The sequence below is a fragment of the Hydractinia symbiolongicarpus genome, chromosome 5 (assembly GCF_029227915.1).
Source record: "Hydractinia symbiolongicarpus strain clone_291-10 chromosome 5, HSymV2.1, whole genome shotgun sequence".
Lineage (NCBI taxonomy): Eukaryota > Metazoa > Cnidaria > Hydrozoa > Anthoathecata > Hydractiniidae > Hydractinia > Hydractinia symbiolongicarpus.
In genome coordinates, this window is record NC_079879.1 from 19674581 (window position 1) to 19697252 (window position 22672).

Sequence of the window (22672 nt, forward strand, 5' to 3'; positions counted from 1 at the left end):
AAAACAGTAAGCTTTTTTTCTTCTTCTTCTTCTTCTTCTTCTTCTTCTTCTTCTTCTTCTTCTTCTTCTTCTTCTTCTTCTTCTTCTTCTTCTTCTTCTTCTTCTTCTTCTTCTTCTTCTTCTTCTTCTTCTTCTTCTTCTTCTTCTTCTTCTTCTTCTTCTTCTTCTTCTTCTTCTTCTTCTTCTTCTTCTTCTTCTTCTTCTTCTTCTTCTTCTTCTTCTTCTTCTTCTTCTTCTTCTTCTTCTTCTTCTTCTTCTTCTTCTTCTTCTTCTTCTTCTTCTTCTTCTTCTTCTTCTTCTTCTTCTTCTTCTTCTTCTTCTTCTTCTTCTTCTTCTTCTTTTCACTATGTGTGTTTCAGACGATCTCTCCCTTTTAATTCCCAAGGCTGTTACAGCCTTGTCTCCCTCTTGGTAAAAATGTGATTATTATTATTGCGAATTAGAAGTTTCACGATGTGTTTGTTTCTGACGACATCCTGTAGTAGTTACGAAAGCTGTATTTCTAAATATTTCATAACTTGAAAACGAAACTGCTCCTCCCACTATGAGGTGACGTTTTATCAACGCTTAGCTGTTTTTGAGAGCTCTTGCAAACTTTAACACTATGTTGATGCAGGGGTCGTACGTTGTTCGAGAAATCACACGTGTTTTTATGTGTTTTGTGTACACTCTTGTTTTTTTCAATGTTGATTAATTATTCCTCCTGTAGCCTTGGAATAACTTTTTGGGGTTGAATTTACCGAAAAACACGTTATATCTCACCTTTTTTATGATTTTAAATAATTCTAAAAAAGAAAGCAGGTGCTGTTAATTTACAATTCCATAAAAATAATAAAAATGAAGAAAAATAGTTGAACAAAAAAAAAGCGCATAACAAAACAACATTATTGCATTACTCGAAAACCCAGGATGCTTTTATATGAGGTGTGAATATATAAGAGAAGATTATTTTTATTCCAAGCCTTTATCATTTTAGTATCAAATTCTAAAATGGACGAGCAAAGAAGCAGTCAATCAAACGGAATTAACGTTATCTTATGAAAAAATGTTCCGCACAGTCAAGGCTTTATACACCGCATCATAGAAGAACAATAGCTAAAAGGTAGACTTTGACAGATTATCAACAGTAGCTCTATAGTGTTTCCATAAATATACTTAATAATGACAAAACAACCATGTTACTTGGTATTCTGCATCTTAAACGCAATGATTGGAAGTGTCTTATCAAGTCACTCAGATTCTGTCGAAACAAATATACATTCGCATCGTTCGCTTAGTTTACACGAATCTGGCAAAGTTATATTAGCTGGACTATTTAGTGTTCATCTGCGGAATGTGAAAGTGAAAGAAGACAATCCAATGCTTTGTGCTGGATTTTTCAATCGGCGTAGTTACCAGATGGTTGTAGCTATGATGTATGCCATCAACACTATAAACAACAATGACACCTTTCTACCTGGAATTAAACTTGGTTATGATATCAAAGATACATGTGGTTCTGTAGAAAACGCTATCAGAGCCGCTCTTAATTATTCCTTTGTGAAGAAACATTTCGTAGATACAAGTATATGCAAAAAAGAAAATGGCGAAAAAGAAATGCAATACAAGAAGAAAATGAAAGGAGGTAAAAACTTGAAGATATTGTGTTTTGAAATTATAATAACAACCCCTTAAATTTTTTAACTGCTCCAAACGACACTTCTGAAAGACGGTGTAAGGTAAACAGAAATTCCTCTCCTTCTTCCGCCCTCAAATCTAGTACGATATCTTTTTTATCCTCCTAGTCCTAATGAAGTCAACATATGACTTCATAAGTGTTCACTGGAAGAGCTTTCAAAAAGAATTAATTGACTTGAACGTCTATTTGAAGCATTACCCTGTACCATTTACGCTTTTTACCTATGTTTATACTATCAGGAAAATAACAATGGATAATGCAACTTCATCCCAGGGGCTTTTTTCACTCTATCCCGGGACAAGATTGTTGGTAATAACACTCTGCATACTGCTATTAACCTTTCAGTATATTAGAAAAATTATAGTTTCAAAAATGTTACCTTAATTGACTGGACAGGGAAAATGTAATCATTTTTTAAAGATTTTTCCGCAGTTCATTAAAGGGGCTACGGAACGGCTATTGGTTTTCGACTTTAGTGACTTACACGAAAGTCGAGCTGATAGCAGAGAAAAACAAAAAATGACTATTTTTCCGACATATACGTAATTTACAGACTCGAACATATAGATATATCTAGAATTTTTATCTTCTCCAGCCTTGGTCATGTTTTTATCCTGAATGAGTCTTGCTGAAATAATTCTTTGTGTTATATTATTCGAAAGAAAATATTGAACCAGCGAGCAAAGTGCGCTGGTCTGTTCATTGCGCAAAACGCGTTTGCCGGATTTTTGATATGTGCGCGGGATATACGGATTGTGAGATTTTACCGGTTCGTAGCCCCTTTAAAACACTTATTCAATAGCGGTATGCGGAAAGAAATGAAGAACTCTTTGGATGCTTCACTTAAAACATGTATTTTTTATTAAGACCAATAGCTACGTGAGGTAGATGAATAGATTATTAATGTAAGCAAAAAAATAAAACAAACATCATATACGAAATTGTTTTACAATGGATGAAAGAAGACGAAGCATCTGTTTTGTAGGATATGCATAATTAAAAATTCATAGTTTTACACAGCGCTTTTAAACAATCTCCATTCGATTATAAGAAAAAACAAAACCATAATCTTTAACTATTATTTTTTGGCCTCGTAATCTAAAAAGCAAGAAGCATATGAGAAGTGGACCCGTAAAACATTTACAATGGTGACACACCCAATTCTGTTGTTAAATAATACTTCAAAAAATAAAATAGTACACGCTACCTGTGTTGTAATTAAAAATCATGCTGGTTTAGCACACATACGTTTTTCATTAAGCCTTGTGCCTTATGGATAGTTATAAAGTTTGCAGAGAAAATTGTTTTAACAAATATAAGTTATCAGCAGCTAAATGAAAAAAATTTCGAGGAAGCAATTTCTGCGACTTAATACCAAAAAAATTATCAAATTTATGTTTTTTTTCCGAACAAGAAAATGGAAAAATTAGACAAAACTAGACCCTCAATCCAATAAAAATGTCTTCGCACACAGAAGTTCGTATCACATAAAATGCATGAGAATTCACTTTAATGCGAAGAAAGCAACGGAGAATTCCATAACAAAAATGAAACCTTGCCTCTGGGGCTGTCCTGAAAATATGAGTTAGGAAGGTGTCACAAAAAAAAGTTCTGTAAAATACTAAAATATATATATATAGGTCTTTTCCATGACATGAGGACCATTGACGTTTCAGATTACTTGAATTAAAATTTCAACAATCTTTTATAGGGGAACCTTTAAATTTACAAGAAGAGGAAACAGTTGCTGTTATTGGTCCAGACACAAGTGACCTTGCCAGAGCTGTTGCCGATTTTGCTGGTCTTTTTCGTGTGCCGGTTATTAGCCCAGCAGCTACAAGCCCTTTGTTAGGAGACAGAAGTCGTTTTAAATATTTCCTACGTACGGTTCCTTCTGATAGTTTTCAAGTCGAGGCGATACTGAATATTATCACATATTTCCATTGGAACTACATTATGCTATTAGTATCCGATGATGAGTATGGCAGATCTGCTAGAATGGAATTTAAAAAGCAAGTCGAATCCTCTGATAAGTCTGTGTGTCTGGTCATTGATGAAATTGTCAATTCAGGAAACAGAGAAAAAGTTATTAGGAAAATTAAGCACGAGAAAAAATCAAAAGTAGTTGTTTTAATTTCAAATCTGAATGAAGCTCATTTGACCACACACTTAGCTTATGAAGAGGGGCTGAGCAATGTTACTTGGATGGCTTCAGATGCCTGGAACAAAAATACTTTTGTTACATCAGGAAAAGAATTGATGTTTAAGGGAATGTTAGGGGTCAGCCCTGTTTCATCAAAGGTCGAAGGATTTCAACAATACCTTGCAGAAATATTAAGCACAGATAAGAAAGAAGGGTGGAGTCAAGAGTTTTACGAATATGAAACCAATTACACGTGTGTGAATCGAAGTATTGCACGCTGTGTTTTAGATGATCATTACGACATGCCACCGTATCAGATTGCATCAACAGTAAATGCAGTACTCGCAACTGGCCACGCCCTGCATAAGTTGTTCGAATGTAATGCAACGAGGTGTAAGCGTGACGTTAAGAATGCGGATTGGTCTCTCCTTCTTCATCATCTTCAAAACATAACATTTCTAGGTACAAACAATAAAACTATTTTATTTAACGATAAAGGGGGAGAGGATGTTGGATATAAACTGTGGAACCTTCAGCAAAAAGAAGATGAGTATCATTTTGAAGATGTTGGCCTCTGGAAGGATGGAGATATGAAAGGTGATAAATTTTTGATTTACAAAAGACCAATTCAATGGAACACAAACGTTAGCAGTGCACCAAAGTCAATATGTAGTCAGCCATGTGTACCAGGTATTTACTGTCAGTTATCTCTTCTTTTGTTACCAGTTATGCTACAACCACTGTACAATAAATTGATAAATGGCTTAAAATATAAAGTCGCAGCCGTATATGCCTCACTTAAGCCAATTCATTTATCGCTATTTTAAATGCTAAAAACCAAATTTTTATGGAAAAATATGGTACGACTGCCTTTTCTACACCTTGTAGAAAATAGCGCCGTTTTGGAGCGGCATAAAGCCCTGCCTATAGTGTTATACTAAAATCAACATAGATAGATGTCACTTTAAATATTGTATAATTATTCTTTCATTTCAGGCCAGCACAAACGATTAGAAAACGATAACGCTAGATGTTGCTGGGAATGTATTTTGTGCGTTGGTAACACGTACACTAATTTCACAGACGCGTCAAAGTGTGAAAACTGTCCTCACAATTACTGGACAAACAAACAACACACTGGGTGCAAAATTATCCAGAATATATATCTTGAGCATGACGATTACTGGGCTATTGCAATTTTAGCGTTGTCGTCTCTAGGCGTTTCAATCCTGTTAATCACTGTGATCTTGTTTTTCTATAACCACAACACACCCGTCATACGCGCGTCTAGTCGCGGGTTATGCTATTTGATTTTAGTCGGGATAGGCCTGTTGTTTATGTTGCCTTTGACTATCATTGGCAAACCAACACCAATTCGATGTAAACTGCAACCTTACGTTACGGGCATCGCAATGGCAGTGAATATAGGTATGTTTTTTTTTATACGTTCCTAATGTTTTCTCTGTATGATTTACCTAGAATATCTACTTCAGAATCTCTCCTAGTAAGATTATTTTAGATTTGCAACGTTAACCAACTACATTAACTTCTAATAGTGTACCAGTATCGTAGGAAGCTGGGTGTTTTGGTGCAAGGGAGGAGAAGGAAGGTAGGAAGGTAGGAAGGAAGGGGTGGGAGAGACAACATTTTTGTAATAACGATGTTTTCTTAAAGAAGAACATTAAAAATAACAATATCATTTCCTCCCCACCCCTTTTAAAAGCAATTGTTTGAGCGAATTTATCGAATTAAAATTCACTTTCTTAAAATCTGGAGTTGCCAGTATTCAAGATCTATCCCTAAGGCAAAACCAGCATCTCTTGGAGACACTATATTTTTTACCTTGAAAACAAATTTGCTTCCTTGTGCACTGTATTGATATAAACATAATGAAATAGATCCCTTAAGTTTATCCTTTAGTTTTACGATGATTTAGTCTTAATAAATATATGTAAATAAAGTACACTAAACAAAAAATCAATCTTTCTTTATTTTTCAAAGACATTGTGGTTGGATTTTTTCAGGTACTTTGCTCATAAAAACAAACCGCATTGCCAGAATATTTAGCAAGAAGTTATTCAAGAAAAGAAAAATCCGATTTCTTAGCCCATCTTGGCAATACGTCATGATATTTTGTATTGTGCTTGTGGAGCTCTTCATAATCCTGTTGTGGGAGTTTTTATTTCATCCTCCGTTGATACACAAACAAATCAGCAATGGAGAGCGAATAATCACATGTACCTATGGGACACAGTTGCTTGGTTTGGTTTTCTGGAGCATTTACAACGCAGGTAACCCATTCTAGTCTCTAAATCTCTTTGAAAAACTTCATGGTTTATCTCACGTTTGCAATCCTTCTCAATAAAATTTTAGATAAGCATACAAGGCACAAGCAGAATGCACTGTTTCATCTGCCATCCTTTTAAATGTCACACACCATGGTTTTTTTTTTTGCAATAATGTTACTTTATATCAGAAATGTTCTACCTAAATATGCCGAAACGGCAGCCGGATGTTTAATCTGAGAATTCAGAATTTTATACGAGATAAACTGTCTTATAATTCGCCTTAAAAGCCCTCTTAATACGTCAGCCAAAAGTCAATGATGAGTTGCTGGGTGTGACGTATTGTTTTGATTTTGTGCCTGAAATAATGAAAATGCGCACATACAGGCAAAATATAACAACACCAGAAATATCTAAAATTAGTCACAAAAGACTAATTCTAGTTCCTTCTCGACTTTTTATTTCTTAAAATTGACAATTTAAATTGATTAGCCAATTAAGATGCGCGCGCAGATACAAAATGTTGTAGGCACTCGCATCTCGTCTATGCCACCTCATTTAATTGTGTGTATCGATTGTGTACAAAAATTCTGAATATCTAAAGTTTAGCCTATTATTTCGGAATGAAAATTTGTAATATTAGCATACAAAATATCTCCTGTTCTTTTAGGAATTATAATCATTTGCACATACCAAGCTTTTTTGGTACGAAAAGTTCCAACAAACTACAACGAAGCCAAATTCATAGCATTTTCGATGATTACCATATGTACAGCTGTGATTGTGTACATCCCAGTCTACTTTGGTACCATTGGATACTACAGAGACGTGGTAGCGTGTTTCTTGTACATATTTGCCGGTTCCATAGAATTTGCGTGTCTGTTTGTACCTAAACTGTATGTGGTACTTATACGTCCGGACAAAAACATTTCCATGCAGCGTTCGTTTCGCTCTCCGCAAAGTTCTCGAAAATATTCTAGCGCGTTCGAGAGTGACGGAGATTACATTCCAACGGAACACGAGTTAGAAATATTAAAAATACACCGGAGGGGCAGTAGAAAGAGAAAACAAGCTATCGTGCAACGTAAGTCGAGTTTAAGGGCGAAGAACAATGCCAGCAAAAGTAATAATAATCATAAAAAAGAAACACATAAGTTAGAATTAACTCATTTGGGTTTACCCAATGTGTCCACTGATGAATGTTCTAGTGCTTCCTCGGAGCTGACGCAGTTGGAAACGTCATCCAATGGTATTCACCACCCAAACCAACCACAGTCTTCGCTACCGGCGGAGTTTAGACGTGATAGAAGATTGCGCGAAGTTCGATTTTCAGTAGAAACGTTATAAAATTTACGTATTTTGGGCATTGTTAGAATTTTTTATTTCGCTATATTAGAAATATTCAGATATTCAAATAGTTGGTGTCCTTAGTTGCATGTTTTGACCGAAAGTCATCCACCGATTATTTTGTATAGAGCTCAATGCGCAGCTTCGGTGCCATGTTTACTATTGTTTTCGTGAGCCAAAAACAACGGTACTCTTTGGATAAGGCAGATCATTTTCCCTAACTCAAACATGTATGTTTGTAATGACTATTTCCATCAGTCGCCACGTGGGAACGAGTTCTCAACAGTGCTGGTTAGATCGTAACGACGAAAGTACCACCAGCAGTGAAGCTGGCCCACTCACGCGTGTAGGTTGCTACTGAATTAACATATTAACTTAGCCTTTCTAAACAAAGAAAAATTTGTCTGAAGGTTTCACCAGTGTATCACCATACTAGCACTTCAAAAGATATATAACGTATAGCGAAATTTTATGGCGCGCCAAAAGCAACTTAATTACTATCGTCTTCATTTTCCAGCGCCATAGATTTTTAGCATTGCGAGTTTTGTTAATTGTCAGCGAGTGCAAATTCCAAGGGGGTTATCAGCAGGTTTGCAAATGTAGTACTTTTGCTAACTGGGTGAGTAAGATATATATTCAACATTAGATCGACAAAGTTTAGGAAACAAACTTACTCAATTTTAAAGGGACGAGCATCGTGCGTCTGCATTGATGTCACGATTTCGCAAATTGTTTACCACTGTCATCAAACGTTTTCGCGAACCTTTGTCAGTTCAGTCAACCTCGGAAATAATCTATAGCGAAAATAAACTCTCGCGAAATTTAATTTTTTTTTAAAAAAGCCTTGTTTATAGCAAAACTTCGGAAAATATCATTGTATTTCGCTTAAATCATAGCCAATAGAAAAAAACTATTGACTATGAGTAAACTCACAAATTTTTGACGCGGCAAGTACTTTGGTTATATACCTTTTAATGACAGAAATATATTTTTTTTGATGCACGATAGCCTAAATAGCATAAAATCACTTAAATGACCACAGTTAATATAATTTTTAAACTTTAGTTGTTCTTTTTTGCTAGTCAATAGTCTTTCTGATTCATATTTTACATGTTGGCAAAAAATTACCGACGTGAGACATTTCGTATTAACATGAATGGTGGTATAGGCAACAAGCTATCCTGTTCGCAATACAATCAGAGAAATTCCTCATAGCAATAAATTGTATTTCAACAAATAAATTACATAACTATACATATAAATACACAAGAAAGAAAATATATAAAGAAAAATAAATGGATGCAGAATATTTTTAAAGATGTGCACCCCAACAGTATACTATGTTGACAAAAATATTAAATGTAATAAAAAAAAGGTAATATAACAAGTATATAGGTGTACAATTTTTCTCACTCAGTTGCATCGATGATTTCAAACTTTCCTTTGGGTAAATCAGCTGGCCACCTACAAATTGGGCATCTGTATTTATTATAGCTTGTACCTGAGAAAAACCATTCCTCAATGCAATTTTTATGAAAGGAATGTCCACATGGCAAACCAGAGACCAGTTCTTTGCATTCATACTCAGCTAAACATATCACACAGTCAGTTGCTGACAAAACATGCTCAGGAATTTGATCAGGATTTTTCAAATGACACTTTAAACATATCGACTTTATTTCAGGTTGGTCATTATCAGAAAAAAATTCACTTTCAGAACTATACTGTGAAATTAATTCTTCGGGATTAAATCTTTTCTCGCAGTGTTCCCAGACAGGAAGATCACATATAAAATCAGCAGATTGTACATGATGTAACCACAAGTCTGGTGTTGATAGACGATGCAATATTCGTTCAATTCTTTCTTCAAATCTATAAACCTGCAAAGATGGAGTTATATAAGCTAATAAAGAGCGAAACAAATCATTTAATTCTTGAATATCTTCATCAAACAAGGACACCATTGTCTGTGATTGTCGCGAAGTGTCATTCCTAAGTTTGTATCTCAAGTAACCAATGACAACACCATAGCAAATAAATCCGATAAATACGACATACAGGTGTTGTGAAAGTTGCAAAAAATCTTGACGAACAATTGCTGCAATATTTGTAAACATTACTTGCTGCAAACTTCTCAAGGATATTTCAATTATTGGTTGTAGTTGTGGCATATACAGCAACTGAATAACAGGAAGCCAAATAAAAAACAAAATAAAATTTGCTAATGCAAATCCCCATAAATAAAAAAGTAATCTTCTTAAAGGTCCTCCCTTTTGCAGAAACAGTTCAAGCCAACAAGCCATATTTAACAATACAATGGAAAAAATAAACACATCATTAACTTCTGGATAAAGAGTTCGCAAAAACAGTTCCATGCAAGTGTAGTTAAAACTCTCCCCATTATGTTTGCCATAGCTATAGGTTGCAGATTTTGTCATTGCAAATACATTTCCATAGGGTAATTTTTCTTCTGTTTTAAGCATATAGAATTTAATCCGGCCTGTAAACTTCACAGACAAGGCAGAAAGCAATAAGGGTGGAACATGGTTATTTGAATGATAAATAAAAGAAATAGCGGGTATGGCAGATGTACTTTTTCTTCTGGTAACTGGGCGTTCAGTTAATTCTGAAATTGAATGCAACATTTTTACTTTGCGATAAAGTTTACTTTGAACCCAATTAAAAATGTCACTTTTTGTATCAATTGGATTTTCTCGTTCTTCTATGTTATAAATAAAAAGAGCAACGTTCCCTTTAGGTTGAGATCCCTTTGGCATAGCTAAGATAACCGTAGGTTTTATTATTTTGTGTCTCAGGCATAGCCAGGGATCTTTTTTACATTGGTATGTACCTGTTCTAATGCCATATTTTTGCAGTCTGTTCGAAAGTAAGTTCCATTTCCTTTTATTCAAAAAATGTTTTGTGTGACCAGGTGAAAAAACATTAACAACCCATATGCTCGCCTTGGTGTCTTCCACATTTTCAATGAAATCTCCATATGTTAAAAATTCAAAAATTTTATCTGCATCACCTGTAGTTTCAGAATCTTTATTTAAGTCGTCCTCGTTGTCATTTGCTTGGTTTGTGTTTATTTGTTCTTGATGATTTATGATGTTATCATTTTGGCTGTTAGTAGAAGAGCCATAAATATACAGCGGTAGGTATTCGTAGAAATATTTAACTAAACAGGAGCATCCAGCAAGTGAAGTGACGTAAAACTCAAGAAACCTTACAATTAAAAAAAGCAATAGAAAGTATGCAAAAAGAAAGAGTATTTTCATGAACATCCTAATGCCACATCTCTGTGCAGTGCGCATAAAAATAACTTTGCAAAATGTAAACAAACCGAGTTGATCCTGTTGATGACGCGTTGTTCGCAGAAAGTGTGTTTTCCTGATTGCAAATGGGACGTCTAAATAATAAGAATAAATAAAAATAATAATTTCATGTTGAAATTAAATCAGATTTTACAGCCAGCATAACAGCAATATTTAAAATAAAGACTATAAAAGTAACAAATGCTGATTTGTAGTTAATATTTATTTTGTATGGATTTTTCTTTTTGATAGAACCCCCCGTCAAGTAAAAAATAAATTGTGCAATTATCTCGATGATTAAAGAACGATGCGTTATTTTACTCTGAAATGAATTGGGAAAGCAAGATTTGGCGCTATTCAAACATATTTTAAAGTACGCGGGAAGTTGAGCAGACGTGTTTGGCTTTTTGGAAGCATCGTTAATTGTCTTGTTTTCAAACTTCTTGTGCTAATTTTACCTAAAAAGAACTCGAGGAAGAGAAACTAACAAACAGGACAAGGCAGGGGTAGGTAAGGCAAGGAAGGCATTACAGGCAACAATACCAAACCAAGCTGCTTCCAGAAATAATTTGTTAAAAATCTCCAACTGAGGGTTCCCACGCCTCCTCATTTCTCTTCAAATCCTCTCAAATTTGAAAGGTTTCCTCAATTCTTTTTCAAATGTCCTTAATTTTTTTTTATATAGCTAGCTAGGTTTTCTTATCAAATCTCCTGAAAAAAATTTAGACATTTGGTTATTTTATATATGCTAGTTATTATATTATTCATTTTGAATCACCACAATTTGTGGTTCCTGTGGCCTGCAAACATTACTTTTTTGTTGTGTTTGTATTTGAAGCAAAGTTTCTTAGTTATCTGTTAAAGAAATTATTGAGATCCCATCCTGTGCGTTCCTTCTTTTTTACAAGTGCAAGTTTTTCTCCTCAAATCTTCTTAATGTTGTTAACAAAAGCTCCTCAAAATCCCAAAAATCTCCTCAAATTTTCTCAAATTTTGTTTTGAGTAAAGAGTGGAAATCCTGTGCTTTGGAATCTTATTAGTTTTCTGTGTCGTTCTAACTTTATCTATCTGACTGGTGTCCTGTCCTCACTCAATCACTTACTTACTCACTCTTTACACTTGATTTTGACTACATGGTTTTCCTGTCCTATGTTGTCCTGTGCTGTTATTTGTCTGTGATGTCACTGGATCTGTCACACCTAGTTTTCTATTAGTGGTGGGTACCTGAGTAGGTCAACCTGATATAATATATAAACAAGTATTTCAATCCTTGTATTCATTTCTTGAATGATCTTTTAAAAATATATGCTTGCTTGATTTGATTTAATTCGATTTTTATTTATTTTTGAGTATTTTTCAGCCTGTTTTTTTCTTATTTTGTGTTGAATGGTGAGAATATAACTTTGTTATTACTTATAGAATAGTTGTGTTTATGTTGCTAATGGAGCACAAATATTATTTTGTAGTTATATATTATTATATGAGAAAGGTAATTTATGACAGATTTTAGGGCGAGGTTTTTTTTGTTTTATTTTAAATGAGTGTGTTTTCCCTGGATACCTTTTTACCCTAAAAAACAACATTTCCGATTGTTTAAAAAAGGCCAGGTATTGCTAGCCTTTTGTACCTTATTTTATTATAATAAAAAACCCAGCCCATACTACATGGCATTTAATGTTCAATTTGCAATGCATGTTCTTTAAATTAGATGATTAGAACAAATTTTCAAACTAACATAATAATGTAACATAATGTATTAGCATTGTTTTTTACTTAGTTTATTTTTGTTTTAACAACAACAACAACAGCATCAACCCCTGTTTTCTGCCTGCGTTAATTTCACATGAAGTGTTAATAAAACAGTGAAAACTATATTATACGGTCTAAAACGTTTTCTTCTATGAGTTCAAATAATTATTACAAAAATTAAAACTTGTTATAAACTTTGATATAAATAAAAATTGTATATAGTAGTTCCTTTAAAATAAGAAACTGATAACTAGCTAACTTATCAACTTGTAATAAGGACTTCTTTTTTCCTAAAACAATTGCCATGTCTAGTTGCATAATCTAGAAAATAATAAAAATAATAGAACCTTTCTTTTATATTAGAAATGGAAATAAAATCGTTAGGAACCAGAATTCACTTCTCTACCAGAAACTTCAAGCGCAAATATATACATTATCTTTTCAAGTTAAATTTTTCTTTGGGTTTTTTAACAGTGGGGAATATGTAGCTCAAGGTATATAGATAGGTATAACGTTCTCTGGCTTTCTCTCATTGATAGTCTATTTGTTACTGTAGTTACTAAACCTACAATTCTGTTTTAAAAAACGATGCTGTATATTTACATTCGATGCTGGTTCTTTGAGCATTTATCATTGTCCTTCTCAAAATATATTTTTGGTTGCCTAGTTATATCACCAACTTTTTACATTACTCAATAACGACTTTGTTTTATTTACCATCATTTTTAAATAAAAATGTTACTTTTATTGTTAGCCATGTTTTTTGTTTATTTTGCGTGAAACTTCGTACTCAGATCATTGTCTTTGCTTTTTTCGTGCTATAGCTTTGCAGATCTTTCTTGCTATCTATCAAAACTATATCTTTGGAAAATAAGACACATGTCCATTTAACTCAATAAGTTGCTTTTGCCTTTTCATTTAAGACCTTTGTCTTTGTAATTTAGCTGTGTACACAAGATGAATGATGAATGCAGTTATGCTTTTAAGGAGTGTCTTAAGTCCCAATTTTATATACACTCGCATTGTTGTGATTTTAAGGACTAATTTAAGCTTACTTCACAAGGAAAAATTATAGTAAGCTAAAAAAATAACATTTTACATTTTTTGCTCCATTGGTAATTTTGAAATACTGGTCAAAAACAATTTTCAATTTGCACACATTCAGCACGACCTATATCAGTAGCATGCATATACCTCTCCAAGACTTGTCCAATGTTATTTTGTATTGACTTAAACTTTTTCTTATAAATAAACAATACAGAAAATGTTTAGAAAATTGAGGCTCAGCCTTGAGAGATTTTGAGTAATTTTGAGGCTGAAACTATTTATTTCAATCGAAAAAAGTTTGTCTTGGACGGAATCTGAACAAAACACCTAACAAGGCCTGGGGACAAGATTGTCATGGAGAGAAACTTTTGCAGTACCAAAATCATTAAAAAATTTTAGTACTAATGCGGTCAAATATTTTTCTTGGGAATAAACTTACTTAAGATTGTTTTATAAAAAACCTTCTCAGAAATTAAGGTTAAATTGCCATCAAGGTTTCTTTCTTTAAGCTATTCTTAAGGCTTTAATAGACAGTCCGTGTAAATTTTTTCTATCACCTTGTGACAAGGCAATATTTTTGTGAAGGAGAGCTTTCAACAGCAAAAATAGTGCCAGAAAATTTTCCTCCTTTTAATACAAGTTGTTAAGGCTCTATCTGGGATTAATTGCCCTGTCCTTTTTTGCAAGTTTAAGATCATACAATCTTGGTTACTTTGTCTGATATACTGCCTACTATTGTTGTAACAGAGACTTGTTTTTGCTTGGAAGGAAGCAAGAAATTTCAGTTTCAACAGTACATGATGTGAGGTCCACACATTTCTAAGTCCTTGAAATTCTAATTTAGAGTAATTAACAGACATGTGGACTAACATAGGATGAGTCATAGGATGAGTCATGTTACTGAAGAAGAATACTATGCAATTAAAAAAGAACTTGAGGTGATATTTATAACTTAATTGTGTTGTGTTTACAGATTCTGTGACGTCTTGCTTGATGTATACATTATATTTACTTTGAATATGTAGTTAGAGAAAGAGGAACACTTAGCAACAAAGGCAAAGTTAGCTGTTGTGTCAGAAAAACTGGAATTTGCTCTTGGAGAAGTGGGAATTTTGAACAGACAACTTCAAAAGGAAAAAGAAGCGTTTCAGGAGGCGTATGTATTTTTTTTTGTGCTTTGAATACTTTATAAATTAGTACTTTTCTTTCCGTATACGTCTGTCTGTCACGCAAAATGGCTACCAATTTTACTTTGATCTTTCCGCGATTTTTAAAAACCAGGGGGTTGTTTAATCAATAATTTTATTATTGATTAAAATATATTTAAGAAATTAATTTATTTTCTCAAATAATTAATTGTTTTAATTTATTAACCTCTAATTAAATAAAATAATTTAGTGAAAAAATCGAATGTATTATTTTAACACGCCATTTTCTATAATAATTACTCCCGTGATCTCAATCTCAAACAAATGGGACAGTTTACTGACAGTTTCACTGGCTTTATTTTGACCGCTCACACGTAACACACTAACCAAAATGCTCGATTCTTTGAAAAACCGATCCAAAAATTTGGCGGCTTGGACACGCAAACGAGGGACCATACTAACGAAGACCATTTTGGTTTTAAAAATGGTCGTGGTCACTGTTACGTTTGTAGGTCTGTTTGACCTTTTTTGTCTTCTAGAAACTTTTTATTTTTTGTAATATGTGTTTTCTGTATGTTCTTACATGTTGGCATAAATATATTGCAATGTTTTTTAGCCACGTACAAATCTTAAACGCACTATTTTTAGGATTTTATGGCTAGGAGCGAAGATTTTGCTAGCTAGCTAGCTAGCTAGCCAACTACTAGAACCTTAATTATATTATTCTGTATGGTATAACAGCTTTTTATGCTAGCCAATATTTATTTTCATATTAAGGCTGTAGCCATTCAGCTAGCTCCTATCTATGGCTAAAAAGTGATAGTATAAAAATGCAGTTTGGGTAAAACAACAATATTCTTATGCAGTAGCTCTTATGCTATGCAGTTTTAGCTAGATAGCTGCATCTTTTATTATTATCCTGAAAACTTTCTCTGCAAATAAAATGGCTGAGTGATGTTAGCAATGGACTTTTTCTGGTGTTCTAATTTAAACAGTCTGCAAGAGAGTTTTCTTCAAAAGTGTATGATCACTATACGCCTGTGTTACACCGTTTAACTGTACTAAGTGCTCCACCTGATCGTGTGGCACAGTTTACGGCTCTTATAAAACGCTCATCAGAGTGTTCAACGCCGGGTCACACCTTGACTGGTTTTACATGTTTTTATAAGCAATTAAGCTGCTAAGGGTACAGACTGTGCAATAAGCCGTGGTGAAGGTTAAGCAACCTAGATAATGAAACTATAGAAACTACGTTTTTCAAAGAAATAAAAATTTTGAAATAGATAAATTTCCATTTCGAAATTTTTTATCAATGACTATTTTACAGACTAAAATAAGAACATACCGCTTTTTTGAAGTGCTGGCAAAAGAAATAGAAAAATTATGTATATCAAACTTTACCCTTAAAACAGGGACATGTAAATAAACAATTTGAGGATAAAATCTAAAATTAATTTATGACTAAAATGCTAAAAAGTCACCTTTTTTGGCAAATCCATTTTTTGAAAAACCTTATTTTTAACTCGACAATTTAAGCAAAATAGTAGAAGTTTTATCCATATTTAAAGGATTGCCACCAGAGTCAAGAGAACATTATGTAGACTGGTTCATCTTGTAAATTTTTCGTCCTTTAGTTTTTTGTCATCCCCTATTTTTTCGTCTGCCCTAATTTATATCACGTACTCCCAATATAATTAGGGCTTAATTATGTATATATACATAAAAATCCGAAATAAATAAATATAAAAATCCGAAAAATTAAATTTGCTTGAGTTTTTCTTAAATTTACATCTAAACATAAATTACTGCAATTTTTTTTATATTTCTTCATAAAATTCACGAAATCATTTGCACATTGAACAAAGTAAAAAAGTATTTTATATAACGGGTCAGAAATGTCAGGAGTTTTTAAAGTATTGTCCAAATGCCAGAAATGTCTGGAAAATGTCAGATTTCGGGTCTTCATTGTGAATTAGAACTATTAAGTATTAATTTATCAACTTATTAGCAAGAAGTAAGTTTCCGTATTTTTTTCAGTCTGTTCTACCACTAGACTTGTATTAAACTTACACAGGTAATTTAAGTTTTATAAGTACCAGCTAGAGAATGGAGGAAATGTTCGGAATTTTAGTAAAAAAAAGGTCGTACTTTGGGTCACATGTTCTTCATGTGCAGGGACTTATTTGAATATTTGAATAAAAAAATACTAGGTGTTATTTTTTCCATATTTGGGTATGGCCCTGGCTGACGTCATCTCTTTCTGGTCAGTAAAATCTGGAGTTTTGAATTTTTATTTTTCTGAACAGAATTACGAGATCTGCTGAAATGAATTTGGAAAAATCAGATTAGTTGAGGTCGGGAAAATTACGCTGAGCTGCAAACAAATAAAAAACAAGTAAAAATACTGAACGCGCTTTTTGATGGGTAATTCTTATTGTTATTTACTCACATAATAAGTATCAAGAAATTCCTTGCTTTAAGTGCGAACCACCCGAACAAATATAATTAATTCTGATATTATTTAAGAGGATAACATGTGACGGCATTGTGCTCTTTGGTTGATTTAAATTCAGGGTTTGCTCTGAGGTGGTTTGAATTTTAGGAACTTGTTCTGACACATTCGTTTGCGTAAAAGAGAAACTCATTTTATCAACCTCGAAGAGAGATTAGTTAACTAGGCCTGCTTTCTTGTAAAAATCCAGAACAGCCCCTAACGCTATTGAACTGGTTAACTATATTGCTTCACTGAATATCTGATAGGTAATAAAAGGCGGTAAATAGTGGCCAAATTTCGGCCCAGCAAAATTTTTCGGCTGATTAAAAATTTTGACCATAATTGCTTTTTAAAAATGCATCTGTTATAAATGCATTTTTAAAACCCTGGACGTATTTTTTTTTCATTTTTTTTCATGAATTAAAGTTTTTTTGTAAATTACTACTATTTTTTGCTAACTAAAAGTTATTGTCGACATTTTTTTTAACAAACTTGTTTTTTACCGGTAAGGTAGGCAACTAAAGCTGTATTCGTTATTTTTAATATTTATATCTCCCATTAAGGAAGGCCTAGCGTCAACTAATTCTTTGGTTTATTTTTTCAGGTTTGGACATTTGAAAGATACAGCATTTCAACAGAAGTATCACGCTTTGCAATTAAAAGAAAAGTATTCTGGTATGAATAACACAACACCAGTCTAGATGGAATATGGCTCTGTTTCGACAGATAAAATAAATTAAAAAACACATTTCTTTTTCAATTTAGAAATCGAAAAAGTTTGTAATCGTCAAGATGACGTCATTTTAGCCAAAGATATCGCCATCAAAAACCTAAAAGGCCGGTTAAACGAGCAAAAGAAGACATATCGTCGCCAGCTAGATGATAAAGAGATACATTTGCAACAAGAAAGATATTTAGCACAAAATTGCTTAAGTACAAATAATCCTTTACGAAAACAATACAGAAAGTGATATAATTTAAACTTGAATTTATTGTAAATATCTATGATAGGGAAAGAAACTGTGTATTATATATGTTAAGTGACCGGAATTTTTATGAAATGTTAGAAATTTGAAGCCGAGTAGCATGCATTTTTTCAAATAGTAAATCAATCTTATGCTGGTGATGGCAGGGTTATGATGGGACTGGTAATGTTGCTGGATAAGTGTGTCGCCTTTCTGTTAATCAAAAGGCTGTTTGTTCATTGTCACAGCCACCGTTTAAACCTTTGGGTTGGTAAATCTTGTTCCACCACGATGGTGAGAAATGCTATGAACGAATTTAAAGAGATTTCCCACTAGTTTTAATTTCACAAAAAAGCAACAAGTCCTTGAAAAAGAAGTCATTCAATACTGTCCCAATTGTGAGATATCTACAGTTAAAGATGGCTGCCGAACACGATGGGTTAAGCGTATTGATGGCATGGAAGTTTCTCCAGAACCTTATGTTGTTTTTGTCACACTTAATGATATGGCAGTTAATTTGAATAAAATTGTAAATAATGATGCCACTATAGCACTCTTTTTTCAATAAAATTTCTACCTTTGAATTCTTGTTGTTCTGACAAGAAATGTTATGGCACTAACACAGAGTTGCGATTTTGCTTCAAGACAGAAGTATTAACATCACAAATAATGTTCAATACATTACAAATTTAAAAAATACAACTATTTGGTTGCAGAAATTTTTTTCACAACTCATCGTACAAGGAGGCATTAGATGTGCAGGAAGTGGAGTAGTGGAGGAGAAAATGAAAAGGGTTATACGAAGGCAAACCTTAAAGAGACAACTAACCTGCTGTCAGTTCAAAAGGTTATTATAAAAATAGCGTTAACCATACCAATCTTGAACCATTTAAATAGTGAATTAAACTCAAGTTTTGATTTTAAAAACTTTGTAGTGTATAATGGACTGTTTATTACCAGCCAAAGTAGTTTCAATGGTTTACTGCAGCAAAGATTAGAACAGTAAATTCAAAAGGTTTGTAGATTTTTACAAATCCCAAATGCTCTTGCTCTGGATTCTGAGTTACAGCTGTTGGAAAAGTTTGCATTAGATTATCAGGGTACAAGATCTGAAAACATTTCTCAAACTTTAAAATTAATAAACCTGTCTCTATTTACTAATATCAATGTTGTTATTCGCATTCTTGCTACCATCCCTATCACTTCATGTGAATGTGAAAGAAGGTTTTTATCATTGAGACGTTTAAAAGATCATTGCCGTAGTACCATGACAGAAGATCGTCTTAATGGCCTTTCCTTAATGTACATTCAACAAGATGTTATTCCAAAGGTAAATGATCTTAATATTTTTGCTTGAGTTACTAGAAGATTACAGTTCATTTAAATTCACTAATTAAACTGTACTAAAATATAATATATATAATGTATATTTTTATATTTAACCTTTTCTTATTTTCCTACCTTTGTTATTTCCCCTAAACAACTACAAAATATTTAAACAATTTTTTTTTCTTACTAATCCATACTTATTATTATACTTATTATACTCATCTTTTACTTTTAAGTTGGTAAATATACACTCAACATACTGGGTTCACCCTTAGTTGTTAGTTAAAAGTTCTAACTCCTATTTTATAACATCTACGTTTGCAAAATATCAACGGGCTGTGTTGCTCCAGGCACTACAAGTCCATCATGCACTTCTCCTGTTAGATGAAGATGATGATATAACAGATGAAGTTAACATTATGTATTAATTTGAAAAAATAGATAGTGTGTTTAAAATTCTATTATTTATTTAGCCCTCCTCCCTTTATTTAGCCCTCCATTCTATTAAGTCTCCTGTCTGAAACTTCCAGAATTTAATAAGCCCCCGGGGGCTAAAAAGAAGTATTACGGTAATTGCTTAGGGCCCAACCCCTGAATTATATCTTAATGCTGCTCTTTCAGCAAGAGCCCTTTCAGTTTATAAATTTTTCAGGCTTCTTTCTTATATGTCATATCCTTTGTTTTTATTTGTTTTTCCGAGTATTCATTTTTTAAAACTGATCATGTCGACCCGTTATACTGGTTTCGTTTAAAAATGTCAGATTTGATAGATTCATTTATTAATTTATTGGCTGGTTTTGACAATTCGATGAGTTTGACCCATTTCATGTTAGATTCAATTTGTCCATGGTTTCTGCATTACCTGATGAGCAAAACCACTGCTTTTGTTAATACGTGATTTATTGCTCAGTAAAGTTAAGGAATATGTTGACAATGATTTAGAACCTAACAAAAACAATTTTCTTGATTCGTCAAAAAATAATTGCAAGCAGGTGCCCAGCAAATCGGAAATTCTCGACTCACTGGAAATACTTGAGCAGAATTATTACGAATGACTTTCAATTTCCGCAGAAAATGATGTTCAAATACACTCTCAGCGTCCATCAAACTTTCAAAAGGAATATGGCGTGAAAACCCCTTTCCAAAGTCATAAAAGAATATCTAGTTCTTATGTTTTGAAGATAAACAAAAAAAGAAGCCTTCTTCAACGAGGTCGTTTTAACATGGTCAGAGATCTGGATAATCACATTAGTATGCGTAATTATGCACATTACGTAAGCAATTGTATATTAAAAAAAGTGAGCTTTGTAAAAGCAAAAGGTTCTCTTTACAAAAAAATCTAATGTTTTAAGAAAGTAAATAACAAACTTAAGAATACACTCTATTAAATGTTATCATGGATCAACCAAAGGTACTTCGTTTTCAGTTTGTATCAGAATTTCAGGATGATGAAGAACATTCTGAACGTGAAGAATATTCTAATATATCTTTGAAGGATGCGAACTTGCGAGTATTACAGCGAAGGGATATAGGAAAGCTAGGGTCGATGATTGGTGTACTTGTGAGCAGTGCGTCGTAATGGATACGGAAAGAGAGTGCATATGCTGTCACGAGATAGACGAAATAAAATATTTCAAATTAGACGGTTTGCTTTAGTTTATTTCTATTTACAAAGTAAACAGTGAAACAATTACACATACAATCTAGTACCCGAACCGTTTTTAGATTGCAGATGTATCACTGAACTCGATAGCTTTTTAAACGTGATGCTAGACAGGGGTGTTCTGTGGACTGTTTTAGTATCGTTATATGATAGGGAGAATGCATCGTTACCACATGATAGGAATAACGTAACTAGCCAGTAAGTAGAGTTATATAAGAACATGTAATATATTATATTATCAATAAATGAAATATATAACCTATTTTAGATCATATCGCTACGCATCGTACAGACAATTTACTTGGTTTATCCATACTAGGTTGGGACGGGGTGTGCGTAGAGTCATTCCTGCTTGTGTCGTTGCTAAAATAAGAACAGGCTTCCCAACCTCGTTCCCAGCGCATTTTGCCTTGTTGATAAGCAATGGCCACTCCTTAATAACTGTTCAGGGACCACAAGACCCTGGGGACGAGGTTGCAGCCTTCCCTTCTGTAAGTGGTAATTACACTGGCTTTAGAGAGAGAGGAACGAATGTTCCCGAGATTGAAATGGGGTGGCAATTTGCAGCTCAAGAAGACGAAAGCGACTAAAATGTTTACTGGTATACGTGCAAAATATCCATGTAAATAATAATATGTATGAAAATAGTATGTAAATAATTAGATAAGCTAAAAAAATAAAAAGTCCCTACAGTTTTAATCTGCTATACTTAGTTGATTACTCAATGATAACTTCACAGTCTTTTCTCTCTGATGGTGCTACAGTCAAACTGAGCTTACTTTTGCTGCGCTTTTCCGTGGTGACTTTTCTATTTTCTTCACCTCGTGTGATTATATTACCGGGTATATCAACAAGGTAATTATAATCTTTTGCGACTTTCTCCTTTTTAGCGGCAAAATGTTTTTCAATAGTGGTACTATTAAGTTTGGAGAAAATGTTATCGCCGTCACAATCATCATCAAACTCGTAATTATCGTCATCAGTAGTTTCACCATCATCAACATTCTCATCGTCATCAACATCGTCGTCTTTATCGTACGCGGCTTGACCTGGGAAAAAGAAACAAAATTTAATAACGAAATGATCGATTCTAAACAAAATTATAAGGAATGTGTTTGAATTACCGTTAAAACGTATTTGACAATGCCTGTTTCTTGTATCTGGCGTTACTTGTACACATTGACTTTTGTGTGGAGGTCGCATATTAACTTGATACCCCATATTTCTGGCACAAATTGGAGAAGTCTGACTGCCAATGGATCGCAAGACAACTTTTGGTTTACTAACGACAATAGGAGAATCAGTTTGTTGTGTTGCTAGCTTCCACTTCAATGACTTAAAATTTCAGTTAACATGGAGTGTATGCTTGACATGTGACTCGTATTAATTTCTATAAATACCTCTTCTCTTTCTCTGCATTGGGCCCTTCAAACTGAGGCCTTTCTTTCTTTTGGTTGCTCTCGAAAACAAAAATTGTTGGGAAGGCGTTTTTTAACAGCCTTCTCGG

The 22672-nt window shown here is 33.5% G+C and overlaps 3 protein-coding genes across 3 annotated transcripts; 2 read left to right on the plus strand and 1 right to left on the minus strand.

The window, feature by feature from the left end:
- The first annotated feature begins 482 nt into the window (after positions 1–482).
- Positions 483–7521, plus strand: LOC130645179 (metabotropic glutamate receptor 3-like). Its single transcript, XM_057451073.1, has 5 exons — positions 483–1624; positions 3390–4511; positions 4818–5249; positions 5846–6112; positions 6777–7521. The coding sequence occupies exons 1-5, from the start codon at positions 1162–1164 to the stop codon at positions 7451–7453; spliced, it is 2961 nt and encodes a 986-aa protein (XP_057307056.1). The 5' UTR covers positions 483–1161; the 3' UTR covers positions 7454–7521.
- Positions 7522–8658: 1137 nt separating this feature from the next.
- On the minus strand, positions 8659–10797 carry LOC130645180 (E3 ubiquitin-protein ligase RNF103-like). Its single transcript, XM_057451074.1, has one exon. It carries the CDS (start codon positions 10768–10770, stop codon positions 8863–8865), a length of 1908 nt encoding a protein of 635 aa, XP_057307057.1. The 5' UTR covers positions 10771–10797; the 3' UTR covers positions 8659–8862.
- Positions 10798–14401: 3604 nt separating this feature from the next.
- LOC130645181 (spermatogenesis-associated protein 24-like) lies at positions 14402–18292 on the plus strand. The gene is made up of 4 exons (XM_057451076.1): positions 14402–14504; positions 14592–14722; positions 17813–17883; positions 17974–18292. The coding sequence occupies exons 1-4, from the start codon at positions 14442–14444 to the stop codon at positions 18177–18179; spliced, it is 471 nt and encodes a 156-aa protein (XP_057307059.1). The 5' UTR covers positions 14402–14441; the 3' UTR covers positions 18180–18292.
- Positions 18293–22672: the final 4380 nt, after the last annotated feature.